The 18,485-nt window shown below is 47.0% G+C and overlaps 2 protein-coding genes across 6 annotated transcripts in view; one reads left to right on the plus strand and one right to left on the minus strand.

Annotated features, from left to right (window-relative positions):
• Window positions 1-17,867, minus strand: part of SLC9D1 (solute carrier family 9 member D1) — a 65,704-nt gene extending 47,837 nt beyond the window's left edge. Inside the window, 7 exon segments of the mRNA XM_017861812.1 lie at window positions 4,782-4,874; window positions 6,487-6,615; window positions 8,226-8,417; window positions 9,840-9,960; window positions 9,962-10,017; window positions 12,660-13,182; window positions 17,622-17,867. Of these exon segments, the coding sequence (XP_017717301.1) occupies window positions 4,782-4,874; window positions 6,487-6,615; window positions 8,226-8,417; window positions 9,840-9,960; window positions 9,962-10,017; window positions 12,660-13,103 (1,035 nt within the window). The 5' untranslated portion in view covers window positions 13,104-13,182; window positions 17,622-17,867.
• Window positions 17,845-18,485, plus strand: part of DCUN1D2 (defective in cullin neddylation 1 domain containing 2) — a 36,790-nt gene continuing 36,149 nt past the window's right edge. Inside the window, exon 1 of one of the 5 annotated variants that reach the window (XM_017861814.1) lies at window positions 17,845-18,252. In XM_017861814.1, the coding sequence (XP_017717303.1) occupies window positions 18,250-18,252 (3 nt within the window). In that variant the 5' untranslated portion in view covers window positions 17,845-18,249. Of the gene's footprint in view, window positions 18,481-18,485 lie in introns of all 5 variants that reach the window. The other 4 variants (XM_017861813.1, XM_017861817.1, XM_017861816.1 and 1 more) reach the window with 4 other exon arrangements.

Below are 18,485 nucleotides of genomic sequence, written 5' to 3' on the forward strand. Positions count from 1 at the left end.
CGCGCACCTCACACCCGAATATCACAGCCGAGGAGCAATGGAAACACCGTGCCGTCCACGCGCACCTCACACCCGAATATCACAGCCGAGGAGCAATGGAAACACCGTGCCGTCCACGCGCACCTCACACCCGAATATCACAGCCGAGGAGCAATGGAAACACCGTGCCATCCACGCACATCTTACACCCTTCCTCTTCCGAATATCACAGCCGAGGAGCAATGGAAACACAGGGCCGTCCATGCTGGCTGCAGCCTGAGGAGGCCACAGGCTCGGGGGTTACTCCTGTGAGCAGTGTTAGCCAGCTCTGATTCAGGGTCTTCCTAACCCTCAAGGGACACACAGAGTTGAGGCCTGATCTGCTGCTAACTCGCTGTGCACCCTGAGTAAGTAGCAATCTCTCTAGCTTTAGTTTCCACATCTATAGAGAACAGGCGAGACTCTGTCATCTCTGAGGTCATTACCAAGGTGAACCTTATCTGACCTTATTATCTCATGTTACCCCACATTCCAGCCAGGAGGGCCCTGGGAGCAAGGTGTCAAGACACCACAGTGGGAAACAGCTCCAGCAAAGGCCACAGGGGTGCAGGTGAGAGTAAGAAACTTCCCGTTCAACATGGGACCTGTGCACGCATCAGAAATTCCACCTGCAGGCACACCCAGGTCAGAATCTGTGGGTTAGCAAGCCCCCCAGGTGGCTGCATGCGCACTGGAGGTCAGGAGGCACTGACAGGCGGGCCCCTTGGCACCCCCGGCTTCCTCTGCACTAGGACCCCAGCCTCAAATACCGCCCTTCAGCTGTCTTCTTCTTCCTCTTCTAAGACACATTCTCCTGAAATCCCACAACACAAGCCACAGGGTAGAGGCACATCTACGTTACACCCTGCCTCACCCAGCAGCCCCTGAAGGGCCCAGAACGCCACAGGTGCTCAACAGGTGTTTGCAGTTAGAACAGAGAAGATACAAGACAGAAGTAAATGAAACTCCAACCCCAATGACTCTATGAACGATCTAGAGAGAAGCAGAAACTGACAGATTCTTAAGTGATCAAGTTTAAGGAACAGTTGAAGTCTGGCTAGAAGAGCAAGTGGTGACAAGGGAGAGAACAGAGTGGGCAGCACGACGCGGTTTCGGTGCTTCGGCGTTCTGAGTAGTTTCTAATCATAACTTTAGAAGTCCTAAGAGGGGCCTTCTGGCAAGTATTAACATTTCAAAAACCCAAGGAAATTATTTTCCCACCCACAAGTGCGGTGTGCAAGCTAACCCATGTGGCAGGAGGCCCATCAGTTCAGAAAGTGACTCCGGGTACCTCAGGCTGTTCTAAAGCTCGGCCAGATATTACACCTGAGTAATAAAAAGGGGAAAATAAACACATTGCTTAGTCATGTCTCCGTGAACCAGGAATGCCGTCTCCATGAACCAGGGTGGGGCCAGACTCCGAGGGTTCCTGCTGGGGACAGCAGCACAGGCTCAGCAACGGGTGAGAGGAGGAGTTCAGACCAGGAGACCCTCGTCAGTGCCGAGACACCCACACATCCCAGACACAGAAGGAACCCTACCCAGTGCCACTCAATCAGGGGTCAGCAAGGAGTTTCACAGATGTCTCCTGAGTCCCAATCCAGTGTCCTTCCACGCATCTGACTCTGTCACCACGCAGGGCAGCCAAGCACAACTTACTAACAGAGAACGCCAGGCTCTTGTCGAGCCCCCGAGTCTACACCACCAAGCAGGCACTTCAGAACCAGGTGCAAACCCTCGGAAGCACCACTGAGATGACAGCAGCCCTGATGAAGCACATTCTCACGCTGCTTACAATTATCTTAATGTTACATTATACAATATTATTTTTTATTAACTGGGAATACTGTAGTGGAGAAAAATACAAACTACGAAAACGCAGGGCCAGAAGACACCGGAGTCTTCTAGATCCCTCACTGTATAGGAGAGGAAGCACATGTCCAGGCAGTAGGTGCCTTGTTGAGGCTCTGCCGCACAGCCAGAATGTCGCCATCCCACTTCCCCTAGGGTCTGCCCTAAATTGCCCTTTTCTGTAAACATCTCTAAATTACACACACACAGATACACACACACACACACACGCCCATGCTGCACCATGAAATGGAGGCCTCATGTTTTTACGGAGACCCGTGGGACACTGGTGAGACAGGGCACTGGACAGCCACACCTCCTTACCCCCCCATAACAGGCTCCTCCACAGGCAGAGCAGCCACGGGGCCCACGCCCCCTCATCCGCCCCCACATAACACTCCCTCCACAGGGTTAATGGCAAGGATGGCACCGCTTTTCCTTAGGACCCAGGAGAGTAGTGACTTCTCTTTCATCACTGAGCTTAGAAATGAACAATTTACAAGAAATATGAAAAGACGCCAAGTACCTGGAGAACACCCTAAAGCTAATTCAGCCCTATGAGGCTGCGTGTCTTCAGGAGTGTTCACAGGAAAGGGAGAGCAATGAGAAGATGGACAAACAGAGCTTTTAGTGGAAAAACAGAAGGGTAAAGAAAACAAAAAGTTCTAGGTAAGAGGATGAACTGAGGAAGCAAATGGGACGAGAGTATAAAGGAAAACATGCCAGTGAGATCAGAGTGAACTTCTGAAAGTAAACACAAGACTTTAAAAGAAAAGTTTATTTTTCCTTATAATGACAAAGTATTGACAGCTTATTACAGAAAATTTGGAAAATATGGAGAAGAAACCAGAAGTCACCATGGTTACCCGGCACATTCATTTCCCACTTTCCCCCATGTACTGGTGCTTCTTCAAATTGCGTGGTCGTATTACGTGCTCCTGTTTTCCCCCAAGTTTAGCATTCTAACCGATATTTTGCTTTGCTGCTGATGCTCTTGTGACTTTGCAGTGACTACCTAACACTCCATCAGCAGTCATGCCACAGTTCAACTGGCCGTTAGACACTCGGGACTGGTTCCGCTGTTTCTTAAAGATTTACAATGAGGAGGTGAAACCTTTTGCGGCTAAAGTTTTAAATAACTTACGTTTGATTCTTTCCTTTGGAGAGAGACCTAGAAGAACTGCTGGGCGCATACGCACATCTTAAAGCTCTTAGGTCAAACTGCTAGACAGCTCTCCAAAAAGAGTGTACAAATCCAAAGAGCTGGAGAAAATCTCCACAATCTATACCTCCGACAAAGGACTAATATCCAGAATCGATAAAGAACTCAAAAAAGTCAGCAAGAAAAAAAGAAACAATCCCATCCAAAAGTGGGCTAAGAACATGAATAGACAATTCTCTAAAGAAGATAGACAAATGGCCAACAAACATAAAAAATGCTGAACATCACTAATGATCAGGGAAATGCAAATCAAAACTACCACGCGATGCCATCTTACTCCTCCAAGAATGGCCGTAACCAAAAAACGCAAAGAAGCGATGTTGGCAGGGATGTGGTGAAAGGGGAACACTTCTGCTCTGCTGGTCGGAACGTAAACTAGTACAACCACCATGGAGGGTCCTCAGAGAACTAAAAGCAGATGTACCATTTGATCCAGCAATCCCACTTCTAGGGGAAAAGAAGTCATTATGTGAAGAAGATACTTGCACACATATGTTTAGAGCAGCACAATTTGCAATTGCAAAAACATGGAACCAGCCCAAATGCCCACCAATAAAAAATGTGGTATTATATATACCATGGAATACTACTCAGCCATAAAAAGGAACAAAATAGGGGTATTTGCAGCAACCTGGATGGACCTGGAGACCATTATTCTAAGTGCAGTAACTCAAGAATGAAAACTCAAACATCCTACGATCTCACTCCTAAGCGGGAGCTAAGCTACGAGGACACAGACGCGTAAGAATGACACACTGGACTTCGGGGGCTGGGGGAAAGGGTGGGGGTGGTGAGGGATAAAAGACTACACACTGGGTGCAGTGTACACTGCTCTGGTGATGGGTGCACCAGAATCTCACAGATCACCACTAAAGAGCTTATTCATGTAATCAAACACCACCTGTTCCCAAAAAACCTATGGAAATAAAAAAAAATTAAAATGAAAAAAAGAAAAAATACAACACGAGAGGGATGAGTGATGAGGCCAACCAGACACTGTAAATTAAGTCATTTTGTTTAAAATGACCAAGTCTTTCGTGGAAAAAAAAACAAAAAAACGAACAGGATGTACAGCTGTGATTCTCATGACTCTGGTTCAAGAATGCCTATTACATCTCATATTCGCTTAAAAATTTTTGCTAAGTTGATATTAGTTTTCCAGCTAGCACCGCAGGCAAAATGGTATCTGATCTTAATTCACAGGGTTGTTTCTGTTACCAACAGTGTTCATTTTCCCTCTCCCCACCCTAGCGTTTCACCAGCTACTTTCCTCTTCTGTGTCTGTCTGTGGAAAAACAGTGTTTTTTAATTAACTCACTTCCAATTTACAAAGTTTCTTCTAGGGTAACACACTGAATATGCAACCTCTATGACATCTGACCCTCTAACAGTCTTGCCACCTTCTGAGAGGGACCCATCTGTTAAAGTTCACACATATTACTTTCCAGATCCTTCCTGAAGTTAGGCATGAGAAGCCTAATTCCAATTCTTCATTGAATTTCTATGCTTTCAAACCTGATGTTATCTTTCTGAATTTGTTTCAAAAATAACATCAAACTGAAATATCATATTCTATTCTAAAAACATTTAATTTGACAGTGAATTCATCAACAAATGTTAAAAGTGTATGAACCAAAACCACATGATGTGAAGCCCCTTAGAGGCAGTAACGGGTTGATGAGGTCCTTACCTTTCTTAGCTTTTCTGGAGAAAATTCTAGGCCAACAAGAAAAAGAGTAAAAAACACCCCAAATTCTCCTAATGTCTCCACTTGCACAATAGACTGAAAAACACACAAAAAAATCAAACCATATAATTTTACAGGTTTAACATATGAAGTATACTTAACTAAACAATCATGTCCTAGTATGCCTGGTGGAAGTATCCAAAACACACACACACACACACACACACACACACAGAGACACACACAGTAATCACACAGTATACTTCTTCCATTAACCACTTCTCCCTTTAGGCTAATATATGCTCTGATTTTTATCTTGGTCTATTTATAATTACATTATTTTCCATGGTTTAGCTGATTTATTAAGAATTATAATTTTTACAGCATCCAGTTGTATACATTATTCAGCTATTTCAACTTATTTCTTGGTTTATGAGCACCTTTGCTATTAAGAAAAAGAAGGAAAGAAATTTGTATTTGCTTTTCTTTGCAAAGGGCAGGAAGTGATTTTCACCTCCGGTGTTTCATACTTGAATCACGTGAAAAGACGTACTCCAAAAACCAAATTGAAACAGCTGTTCTTCCCAGAGGCCATTCTGCCAAAGCGAGCCCTGTCCTGGGAGCCCCCACACGTGGGCTTGCGGCTCCCCTGCCAGGGAACTGCTCCCCAGGCCCAGGGTGCTGGGTGCGCTCCTCTTCACTAGCCGGGGCTGGAGCTCCTCAGACCTCTCCTGCCGCCCTGCAGTCTGGAGAAAGCCCTGGGGCTCCTGGGCCTGGTCCCAGGCTCCACCAGCAGCAGAGGGAAAAAGGCTTGGAGGGAGCAGGCTGCACTCCTCCCCGTCCCACCCCTTGACACGCCTCCCTACGGTGGGACTCAAAGGCACCCACTTGGGCACCCGCTCTCCACGCTGCTTGCACTGTGAGTGTTGCGGGGGAGAGAGCTGGAAGCTCAGGAACCTTTCCTCCCTGTCAGAAGTGCCATCAGCGTGACGGGGCCTAGCAAATAGCCCCACTGCCCGCTGCCTCGACTGGGGCTCATCGACTTTCCCATGTGTTGTGAGTGAGATGCTTAAAGATAGTTAAAGGGCCGGGCATGGTCAATGGGCTCACACCTGTAATCTCAGCACCTTGGGAGGCTGAGGCGGGCAGATTATGAGGTCAGGAGTTCAAGACTGACATAGTGAAACCCCGTCTCTACTAAAAATACAAAAAGTTAGCCAGGTGTGGTGGTGTGCACCTGCAATCCCAGCTACTCAGGAGACTGAGGCAGGAGAATCACATGAACCCGGGAGGTAGAGGTTGCAGTGAGCCAAGATTGTATCACTGCACTCCAGCCCGGGTGACAGTGCGAGACTCTGTCTCAAAAAAAAAAAAAAAAAAAAAAATACAGTGAATGCAGCACTTTGGCTGTATTCGGCACATGAAGGGCGGTCTGAACCACCTGGCCCAGCATGTTACTGGAAATGGACTCCTTAAAACTAACAGAAACGAGCAGGGGCGTTGTCTCCAGTCACACCGCCCCTTCAGTAACAGGCACAGTGACTTCCTGAGGGTTCGAAGACTTCCCATGACACCTGAAAGGACATCTTCTTTGAAATGGTTTATACGAAGCTGGTATCTTCATTAATCACATTCAACACTTTTTAGTCTTCAAGAATTCTTTTTATGTTCTGTTACAGATACCAAAACAACTAAATTTTGTTCTTACCTTAATACTATTCAGTCCTGAAGGTCCTAGAAGTACACCACAAATAATATAACCAAACATTGTAGGCAATCCTATGGCTGTACATAGCCAGCCACAAGGCAAGGACAGCATTCCTATGGTAACAATGTCCTGAAAAAGAATCAAATAAATAAGAAACGCAATTGTAAGATAACATGATAAGAAGAGGGCGGGCTGGCTGAGACGCAGAACAGGACGTAGTTCCCTGATTTCATCTGATGGGAATGAAGGGCTAAGACAAAACCACCGATTTTCCTCATGCTGAGGGTTCCAGAGAAGCTGAAAACGTGAAGAGTGTATTCTGGGAATAGATGGAGTGAGTTTTTCATGGCCTAAAGATTACAGTCACCCCTTATTATTCTTGGGACAGTGGTTCCAGGATCCTCCCCAGTCCCCGTACCAGGATCCTCAGATGCTCAAGTCTCTGATTCCAAATGGGATGGTATGTGCATGTAACCCAGCACATCCTCCTGTATACTTTAAAGCACCTCTAGATTTCTCATGATGCCTACACAAGGGAAACTGGTGTCATATTTTGTTTGTATTTTTTATTGTATTGTTATTCTTCGGTCTTTTTTCTGAATATTTTCATCCACGGTTGGTTGAACTGAGGATGCAAAGCACGTGGACACAGAGGGCTGACTGTCCAGCAAACTTTTTGTTTTGCTTAAGCCCCTCAAGAGTGTTCTAAGAATTCTGAGTCCTAGAATTCCACTGAGTTTTCTAATTTGGGAAACTCTCAGTGCTGGTGTCCAAATCATAATTCACATGGCTTCGCCATGACGGGTGCAGGCAGGATCTTTAGTTGGTGCTGGCACTGCTGCGCCTGCAGCCCTGAAGGTCAGTAAGGAGCAGGATACTTACAGTCTCAAAACCTCTCCCTAGAAATTGCCTATTCATTACAAAGGGAGAAATAATAGCCTTACAGAGATCTCCGCCCCTTCTTGGAGGGCCCTGACGGCATCACTCGGCAGCCCCACTCCTCGCGGGACCCACTCCATCGTGACCACATCTCTCTCTGGCTGGTCCTCTTCCTCTCACCTGAAACAGCACCATCTTTGAGCTCAGATTCTCTGGCTTGGTTTCTGCTCCTGTACAAACCTCCAGTCTCTGCTGGAGACCTGACCGTGTACCAGGTCTTGCCAAGCTTCCCTGAGGGGCTGCACCTGTCACGGCCAAGTCACTGCCTCCTGAGTGACCACCCGAACCACAATGCTCTCAGCTTCAAGTACTTCCCTGCATAGCCTTTGTCTAGACCGAGTTCCTGGGAGGAAACAGGTCTGAATCCAGTTCCATCTGGAAGGCCAGGCACTGCTGAATGGGTTCTCATGCTCTGCACCCCAGGGTTACATGAAGCCACATACGACTCCTTAGCCAAGACCTCTCTGCCTTTTAAGGATTTTTAATTTTAGTGAAAACGGTTTTTAGATGACTAAAGTTTTAATCCCATTACAGTAACTCCTAATTTCAAAGTCTTCCAAATTCTCCAAGACAAAATTAACTTTCATTTTAAATATTAAAGTATCTTATTCCTTTAGAAAAAAAAATTAGAAATTAAGGGAAGATGCCTCAAATCACAGAAAATGTAGGGAATTCTAGTAAAATCTGTTAGACGGAAGGCTGTGCACCCCAGTATCATGTTCGGAGGATAAAGCTTGGTCATACTGACACCATGAACCAGGAAGTAGGGGAAAGGTGGGCATCCCGCCATGACTCACTACCTTTATAAAGTGGTGATCCGCACGTGGGATGGTTGAGTCTCTGGGCTTGGTCAAAATATACTGGTTGTTCTGGGAGTCAATCAGCATGCTAAGGCCCAAGTCGTCCTCCACTTCTCGTTTTGTTATATTTTGCTTAGAATTGGCCTCTTCTTCCTCCACCCTCAGAACTGCCTCAAAATTGACCCCCTTGACCTGCAAGAATAATAATATTATGCAATTAAAATCCATTAAATGCTTTCAATTTTTAGAGAATGAATGCTAAACAGAAGAATGTTAAAAATGTATCAATCAATGTTCACCAGCAGTGAATTATGACTTTTCAATTAAAGAAGTAATTTAAGAATGGATAGGTTTAGGATTTCTGCTACTTTCCAAGATCTAGTTTACCATTCTTTCAAGTAATTCATAGCCCTTAAAATACTTATGAGATCTCCTCTAACTCCATAATTAGTAGATTTTAAAACATCTTGTTTCTTCTACTCTATTTTATTCTCTCCGGTTTCTACTCTAATCTTTTCTGATTTGTTTTATTACCCAACCCTTTCATGAGTCCTCATCAAGACCCACAGTCAATTTTCACCATCAGTCCCACTTTTTTTCTTAGAATCTTAAACATGCTACAACAAAAGAGCAGCCTGAATTACTGCTTCAGAGATGAGGATCATTTTCTGTAAGAAGTTTACTGTTCCCCTGTTACAGGTGTTCAAACCAGAGCAACTCCATCTTGAACATGAGCAGGGCGAAATGAGGATGAAACCTACTGGGCTGCATTTCAGGGACAGGCATTCTTAGTCACAGGATGAGACAGGAGGTTGGCAAGATTGGTATCACAAGATACAGGCCACAAAGACTCTGCTGACAAAACAGGATGCAGTAAAGAAGCCGACCAAAACCCACCAAAACCAAGAAGGCAAAGAAAGTGACCTCTGGCTGTCCTCATTGCTCACTGTACATAATTAGAATCCATTAGCATGTGAAATGACACTCCCACCAGCGCCACGACAGCTTCCAAATGCCATGGCAACATCTGGAAGTTACCCTATGTGGTCTAAAACAGGAGGAACCCTCCATTCTAGGAAATGCCACCCCTTTCCCAGAAAATTCATGAATAACCAACCCCTTGCTTAGCATGTAATCAATAAATAATCATAAAAACAGCCCTCAGGGCTGCTCTGCCTATGGAGTTGCCTTTTATTTTGTTTCTTTACTCTCTTAATAAACTTGCTTTCACTTTACTCTATGGACTCGCCCTGATCCAAGAACTCTCTCTTGGGGTCTGGATTGGGACCCGTTTCTGGTAACGTCCCAGTAGATCAGCATTAAAACCCAACTGTCCAGGCTGTCCTGAGACCAGAGTCCCAATGTCCCAATCCATCTGGCCTCTGGAAAATGCAGACAAGCTGCTGAGGAGGGGAACTGACTGTCAGTGTTAAAGTAAAGGATAATTAGCTGACTTCTACAAGACCAAATTATTTTCTCTATGACAGAGAAGCGTCTTAGTTTGTCTTCATTTTCAATCTACACTAAAAACATACATGTGAACAATTTCAACAACACGTCTTCCCATCAGCGAGTGGCTCAGGGGTGAAGCAGCAGCTGTTCTGGAACGCTTACTGATTTGTTGTCGTCAAAAGCATGTTCCTCTATCTCTTCCTCCAGACGATCTGCTGCCTTTCTTACATCTTCAAGAATCTCGTCGAGCATGGATAAACTTTGGTTTTGATGTTGCATATTTTAAGGGCTTCAACTTGATGTTTTCTGCTGCCAGAAGTTCCATATATTCTGTTTCTTCCTATTCATTTGCAAGAAAAGAAGAGTGAGATATATTAAGAAATAAGCTATGACATGACTTTCTTAATCAGTCCTCCTGCTTTCTTTGTCAAATGTCCCTGTTCATATGTCAATAACTTAACTCTGGTCAGCTAGGGAAGTCACGTGTCCTAGTTATTCAAACATAACTGAGCTTAGCCAAATGTTTAGGGAAAGTTTTTTGTGTATGTACATGAATATATGTAAGAAACATTTGTTACACAAAAGTAAATGTAGTATCTGTAGGTCATCCATCCACACAAAACTCATTCACTCAACAGTGACTGTGCTCTAGGCCTATCGTATGTGAGTGCAGCAGTACTTTGAAACCAGATGTGAGACCTGAATGTGGAACTACCACCTAAATTCAACGCACAAATTCAAGTTACAAGGGAAAACTGTTCCAAAACACATGTAGAAACCAACAGCATTAATCATTTGAAGAACTGATGGGTGATGCTGGCAATAGAATTTAGTAATGTATTTTACACAACTATATTTTATCAATAATCTTACTTTTAAACATTTATTCTTAGCTAAAGGGGTGGGACATAGGCCAGAGCAGAGAGGACCAGAGTCTAGAAGAACATCATTGCCTCAATTACTAAGTAGTCACGAGACATCATCTGATGGCACTGACAAAGAGCTGAAGGTCTCACACAGCTGCAGGTCTCACACAGCTGAGGTCTCACACAGCTGCAGGTCTCACACAGCTGAGGTCTCACACAGCTGCAGGTCTCACACACAGCTGAGGTCACACACAGCTGAGGTCTCACACAGCTGAAGTCTCACACAGCTGCGGGTCTCACACACAGCTGCAGGTCTCACACAGTTGACGTCTCACACAGCTGAGGTCTCATACAGCAGGTCTCACGCATAGCTGCGAGTGTCCCACAGCTGCAAGTGTAACACACAGCTGCAGGTCTTGGACAGCTGAGGTCTCACACAGGTGCAGGTCTCATACAGCTGCAGGTCTCGCACACAGCTGCAGGTCTCCCACACAGCTGCAGGTCTCGCACACAGCTGGTCTCACACAGCTGGTCTCGCACACAGCTGGTCCCACACAGCTGCAGGTCTCACACACAGCTGCAGGTCTCGCACACAGCTGGTCCCACACAGCTGCAGGTCTCACACACAGCTGCAGGTCTCGCACACAGCTGGTCTCACTCAGCTGCAGGTCTCACACAGCTGGTCTCACACAGCTGCAGGTCTCCCACACAGCTGCAGGTCTCGCACACAGCTGGTCTCACACAGCTGGTCTCGCACACAGCTGGTCCCACACAGCTGCAGGTCTCGCACACAGCTGCAGGTCTCGCACACAGCTGGTCCCATACAGCTGCAGGTCTCACACAGCTGGTCTCACTCAGCTGCAGGTCTCACACACAGCTGCAGGTCACACACAGCTGGTCCCACACAGCTGCAGGTTTGATGCACAGCTGCAGGTCTAGCAGACCTGACACACAGCTATAGGTGTAGCACACAGCCGGGGGCCTATCACAGAGCTGCAGGTTTGACTGACACACAACTGTAGACCTGACACGTAGCTGCAGGTCTATCACACAGCTACAGATAGAGCACGTGACTGGAGGGCTAGTATAGCTGGTTTACCAGCACCTGGAGAATCTCAGCACAGGAAATAATAACTAGCATATGTTAAAATACTGTTGATATGTTATAAACTGTGCATATTGGAAGCCAATGTTACTCAGACTCATATTTTTTCTCTATAATAAAACTACCACACATCTGGACCCTACCAATGTATCTTCACGTCTCCACTGTACACAGGCTCACAGCAGCTCATGCACATATCACACAGGGAAGACGAATGAATCAGTATTATTGAAAACCTTAATTTATCCATTTGCCTGATGATATTTCTCTCCTCCAAAATACATTTTGGTAAAAAAAAGTTTAACGTCTGTATTTTCTCTCATGTTGATGCTGTGTAATAATACCACAGGTTTTTCTACGAAGATGACACAATACTTTACACATTGAAAGGGACTGGCATGATGTTTGCCATGGAAGAGGTACTCAAGAAATGATGGCTTTAAAAAATGTAAACAGGTAATACAACATCTGATGCAATAAGTTCAGAAACTTCTCATCATTTTAAAAGCATCCTTGGTCAAAGTCCTTAATTTAAATGCATACATTAGTTTAAAACTAATTTTAATATTTTTATCTTCGATATATGACACTGAAGAAAAGCCAAACTTCACACTAAAAGGAACTCCTGTCAGAAACTCAGCAAAATGCTGATCTCAGTTATATTGATTTCTGCATCAGTTTACTAGTACAACTTGAGTAACTTTTTGAATTACCAGGGGATTTCTCCATAGAGAAAAGTATGAGTGGCTCCTTCTAGAAGTAAGAACTACAGTATTATGCAAAAGGAAAAGATTCTCCCTCACATGAGAGATTTTTCTAGATGTGAATTCCTATGAAAGACAACACCTGAGAGACATCAGCCGCATTCACACCTTCCCTTCCTGTCTGCTCCCACAGCTCCAGGTGGGTTCTCTCTAGGATGCCGATGTGGGCACGTACTCACCCTCTCTCTTCACCTCTCTCTCTCTCTCTCCCTCCTTCCATCCCTCCCTCTCCCTCTCTAGGACTGACCTTTATTGCAGCCTCTCTCAGGGCCTCCAGGCGCTGCCGGCTGCTCTCCTTCATGTTCACAACATCTTTGTAATCCCCCTGCAGGGCTCTCTGCAGTCCATAGATGGCTTGGAAAACGGAATTTTCACTTTCATTCAACTCTTTCTGGAAAATTTCAAATGTGTGCACCTGAAACAGTTTCTCTTCATCCGACAGGTCCATGTCTTTCTCCACTGCTCCAATTGCATTTTTCAGTTTGTTCAGAACTGCATTCTTCTGGCGGAGAAGCCCTGAGAGCTTCCTGCAGCTGTCCCGGACCCACTGGCGGCTCTGAGTAGCGGTCGCCCCTCGCCCGCGGTGCAGTTTGATCACACGCTGCGCCACCTCCTCGTGCTCCACAGGCTGCACCGCCCAGGGAAGAACGGGAAACAGCACCCAGAAGAAGCTTCTTCCCAACACCTTCATGATCCGGGTTCGGAGGGCAGGGTACGGCAATCCACAGGTCTCTGCCCCGCTGAGCTTGCATTTCAGATACACATTTCAGCTGAAAAAGAGTTATTGTCACATATAAACAATGATTCGTTACTATTGATCAAAGTATTAAACAATCAGATCTGGAAAACTGACACCTTTCTGAAGAAAATACCATTTTTCCTAGATAAATATCAACATCTAAACTATTTATCGCATTGAGATTAAAATCAAATACTGAATGCTGATGCACCTTGTATGGTGCCTTGTGAAGGGCTGAGATGATTAAAGGTCAGTTACATCTTTTTTTTTTTTTTTTGAGACGGAGTCTCGCTCTGCCACCCAGGCTGGAGTGCAGTGGTGCAATCTCAGCTCACTGCAAGCTCCGCCTCCCGGGTTCACGCCATTCTCCTGCCTCAGCCTGCCGAGTAGCTGGGACTACAGGCGCCCGCCACCTCGCCCGGCTAGTTTTTCTTTTTTTTTTCTCTTGTATTTTTTAGTAGAGACGAGGTCTCACTGGGTTAGCCAGGATGGTCTCGATCTCCTGACCTCGTGATCCACCCGTCTCGGCCTCCCAAAGTGCTGGGATTACAGGCTTGAGCCACCGTGCCCGGCCAGTCAGTTACATCTTTACAGAAAGGATTAAAGGTAATTTTTTTTTTTTTTTTTTTTTTTTTGGGAACACAGCCTCGTATCTCTACAAACTCTACCAAGTCCAAAAGACAGAAAACAAGTCTATTTAGGAGAGTCCATGTTGGCCAGCCATGGTGGCTCATGCCTGTAATCCCAGCACTTTGGGAAGCCAAGGCAGGCAAATCACCTGAGGTCAGGAGTTTGAGACCAGCCTGGTTAACATGGTTAAATTCCGTTTCTACTAAAAATACGGGCCTGGTGGCACATGCCTGTAATCCCAGCTACTCAGGAGGCTGAGGTAAGAGAATCGCTAGAACCCGGGAGGCAGAGGTTGCAGTAAGCCCAGATCACGCCATTGTACTCCAGCTTGGGTAACAAGAGCAAAACTCCAGCTCAAAAAAAAAAAAAAAGAGAGAGAGAGCATGTTATCAATACCATCAACTTCCCCTCACAGGTCAGTGGGCTGCCTGGGGACATCACGCTCAACATCACTCCAGAAACGAAATCTTCTGAGCTACTGTTAGCTCTGTGGGCTTCCTAAAATCATTTGAAATTTTGCCACATTTCTAAAGTCAGTCTACAGTCAAGTGCTACCAAGATGTCAAGAATTAAATAAATAAATAAATATATGTATGTCACAAAACCTAGATCTCTAGAACTTTCTGTTATCATCCCAATTCAGTCTCCTTCGCTTTCTTTCTTTAGGAAGACCTAAAACAATACATATTAATTCATTCTGGCAAGGAATAGCACAGACAGAAACCTGCTTTCTGAACACTACTGCTTGGGGAATGAGGACGGTTTCAGTGTGGCTGTAGCTGTGGCATCCGGGTGGTGATGAGCAGGGGCAGGGCAGGGCACCCAGACAGGCGCACTGTTTAGAAAGCAGGTGGAGACAGCAGCCAGCAAGGGTCACTAAGGCAGAACGAGCTTAGAGGCGGGAAACTGAGACTGTGGAAGGAAGGAGTGATAAATGTAGAGTCAGTGGAATTTGGCCTCTAGGAGCTCCCCAGTCACAAGTAGCCAGAAAGGCAATAAAACCAACACCTACCACTTACGCAGATTTACGGTTTAAAACAAACAACAACAAAATATTAACCTAACCATTCTTCATAGCAGCATCCAATGGACTGTTAGTCAGGAACTCCTACTCAACCATCACATATTTCAAAGATTCCCCGACCTGGAAACCGGGTTACAAAAAGGTGTATCTATATATCTATACTTTCCACTGCTAACCCAAATTCTAATTGGTTTAATCCAGTTTCCCGGGCAAGGCAGGTTAGCTGCAGTAAAAGTAAGGACGAGGCATTTCCAGAGGCAGCATTCTGCCCAAACCACGAAATGGCAGAAAGAAACAAACCTTATGCAAAACAAACAGGAGAACTCAAAAAGCCTGGAGGCCAGACCACTCAGTGAGGGCTCCGACTGTCTGCACTTCAGCAGGACTGTGTTAGACAACAGGCGTCACTGATCAGAATCACAAGCAAAAGTCACCAAGAAAAGGCTATATTCTGGTTAGAAAGTGTTCAATTTTAAAACATTCTTGGAGACTGACTCCCAAAAGGTGAAGAACGCTCCACGGAGAATTCGCTTACCTAGAACAGGTAACTTCCTAACATGGTAGAATAAATGATAATGTGCTGTTCCAATCACTCAATTTTATGTTAGTTTCAATATAACTTTAAGTACACGTGTACAACTTAAGCACACATTTACCACCTTAAAAACAAACAATGAGGCAATCATTTATAGTCATGCCTAGCCATATAGCTGAGCTGTTATTTTAATGACTCACTCAATTTATGCTTCTCTCGGTTGGTCCAAGGGAGCTAAAGAAATCAACAGCTACTTCAGAAGTGCACTTTTAGTATTTTCCAGAACCAAGACAGAAATTTGAGATGCTTAGCTCATACTTCCCAGTTCCCCCAAAAAATCCCAAAAAGTGATTCTTTGACGGATTTTATGCTTCAGAAAAATAAGTTTCCACACAGCTCATGTGTGAATGACACTTCTATGTTCATTTCTGGTTCCTTCCTCAATCAGGTTCCTAAAATCAGTTGTCCCTCTAAGGGAACTATTAATTTTTATGAGAAATCTTTGAGGATTTTAGTTGTAGTTATATTAAAATTTCCCACTGAAACTTACTCATAACATGAAACAAATTATTTATGGACCCTTAAAATACAAATCACCCTTTATTCAAACTCATTTCATTTTACCTTCAAACTTGCCTCCAAAATCCTATGGACTACTAAATTGTAGCATGTTTTTTGAGTAAATTAGTAAACATCTTTAGCTGTTCCAATTATTAAAAAGACACTTTGGATTCCTGTAAATGTGTTTTTTGTTGTTGTTGTTGTCTGAAACGGAGTTTTGCTCTTGCCACTACGGCTCGAGTGCAGTGTCGTGATCTCGGCTCACTGCAACCTTTGCCTCCCGGGTTCAAGCGATTCTCCTGCCTCAGCCTCCCGAGTAGCTAGAATTACAGGTGCCCGCCACCACATCCAGCTAATTTTTGTATTTTTAATAGAGACGGTGTTTCGCCATGTTGGCCAGGCTGGTCTCAAACTCCTGACCTCAGGTGATCCACCCGCCTAAGCCTCCCAAAGTGCTGGGTTTACTTTTTTAATAAAGAATTCTTAGAATTTCTGTATCTTGAGCTATTGATACACATAACAATGTGGATGTATCTCACGGCTAAGTGAAAAAAAATTTCAGTTTTATTGAGAAGACACACAGGTGTAGATCCACACTCACAAGTACGTGTATAGTTGGTGTAATCGCAACAGGTCAGGGGATTTGATCAAAGAAATTTTCCTGCGTATACTATGGTTTTGCACGGTGCCTTTATCTGCAGGATTTCTCTGTATTACTCCTTACAACTTCATGTGAATCTACAACCATCTCAAAATGAAAAGATTTTCAAATTCTACCTAAGGCCGGGTGCAGTGGTTCATGCCACTGCTGTATTATGCCACAATTATCTGTATTCCTAGCGCTCTGGGAGGCTGAGGTGGGCGAATGCTTGAGGCCAGGAGTTAGAGACCAGCCTGGGCAACACAGCAAGACCCCATCTCTATTCAAAATGAAATAATTAGCCGGGCGTGGTGCCCCCTGTGGCCCCAGCTCCAGGGGAGGCTTAGGCGGGAGAATTGCTTGAGTCTTGGACCAGCCCCTGCACTCCAGCCTGGGCGACAGCAAAATTCTGTCTCAACAACAAAAAAGCTTCAGAATATTTAAGTCAAGCCTGTAGGAGAAAAAGCCACAAATATTTCACTAAGTACTCCAAACATTAAGACACTCCTTTTGAAAAAACCGGTAAATAAGATAAATTTGGAAGACAGAACAATCAGAAAAACAGGCAGTGAATAAGGACCCGATGCGCAGCGGTCTCGCTTCCCCACGCAGGCGTCCACACCCCGCCTCGTGGACAGCACCAGGAGCCGTTGGGAGCCACAGGAGGGGCGCCAGGGACAGGGCTGCATCTCCGCCGCCGACCCTGGAGGCCCCGAGTCCACCCGCGCGGCCAGGGTGGGAACGCACGTCCCATTCCAGGTTAGAACGTGGGCCTCAACGAAGAGCGCCTAGGCAAGGCCTGGAGGAGAGGGATCCCAGGCCACAGAGACCACCCGACCCTGGGAGACAGCACCTGCAGGAGAAGGGGAGCCCCAGAAAGGGAGGGAAGGAAGGGGAGCCCCGGGGAAAGAGAGAGGGGAAGGGAGCCCCGGGGAGGGAAGGAAGGAAGGAAAGGGACCACTGGGAAGGGAGGAAGAGAAGGGGAGCCCCAGGGAGGGAGAGGGGAGGGGAGCCCCAGGGAGGGAGGGAAGGAAGGGGACCCCCGGGAAAGAGCCCCGGATCGACGGGCCCGGCGCTCACCTGGACGCAGGAAACCGCGCCCGCCTGTCTGGCCCGAGCATCACCGTTCCGCGGCCTGGGCCGGGCTCTGCGGCGCCAGGAGTCGAGGGGCGGAGGGGGACGCCGTCTCCCGCCTCTGAGCGCAGCGTCCAAGGGCTTCCCTGCATCCCTTCCCAGGCGGGACCAGGGCCGGGAGGGAGCGTCCGCCGCCCTGCCCAGCACCGCCGCCCAGGATTCCGGCCCAGCCGCACTCACGGCCCCCTTTAAGAGGCGGGGCGTGGGCGGGTCCCGTCGGCTGCGGGCGGCGCAGGGCACGTCGGGAGGTGGAGTTCAGTGCATCGACCCACCGCCCACTTCCTTCCAAGAGAACCTGCCGGCCGATGCGGGGCCTGGGAGCTGCAGGCCGGCGTCGGACTCCGCAGGGGCGAGCCAAGGCCCTCGTAGAGGTCGGGACGCGCAGGAGCGACGGGGCGCGAGCTCCCGTCGACCCCCGGGCGGCGCTGAGCATGCCGGGAGTGGAAGTCCCCGGCGGCCGGCTCCAGCCAGTGCCCGGGAGCCCAGGGCCGCGGCGGTCCGAGGACGAGGGCGGAGCGGCTGCCGCGCCTGCGCAGAAGGCCGGGGCCGGCGAGACGCCGGCGGCGCGGGGGAGATGGTAGGTGGGCCGGCGTTGCCTCTGCCGGTCGGGGTCGGGCGCCAAGGTCGGTGCGCTGGACTAGGGAGGCCGAGCCCAGCGAGCTGCGCGGGGCGTTCCGGGAGGATCCGAGGGAGGAGCGCGCCGGGGGCCCGCGAGCCGGAGCGGCGGCGTCGGAGGCACGGGATCGCGGGGAGCACGGGTTTGACCCGGAGCCGCGAGGGATGACGGGGAGTGAGCGGAGGGCAGGTGCC

This window comes from Rhinopithecus bieti, unplaced genomic scaffold (assembly GCF_001698545.2).
Source record: "Rhinopithecus bieti isolate Rb0 unplaced genomic scaffold, ASM169854v2 scaffold_62034, whole genome shotgun sequence".
In the NCBI taxonomy this organism is placed as follows: domain Eukaryota; kingdom Metazoa; phylum Chordata; class Mammalia; order Primates; family Cercopithecidae; genus Rhinopithecus; species Rhinopithecus bieti.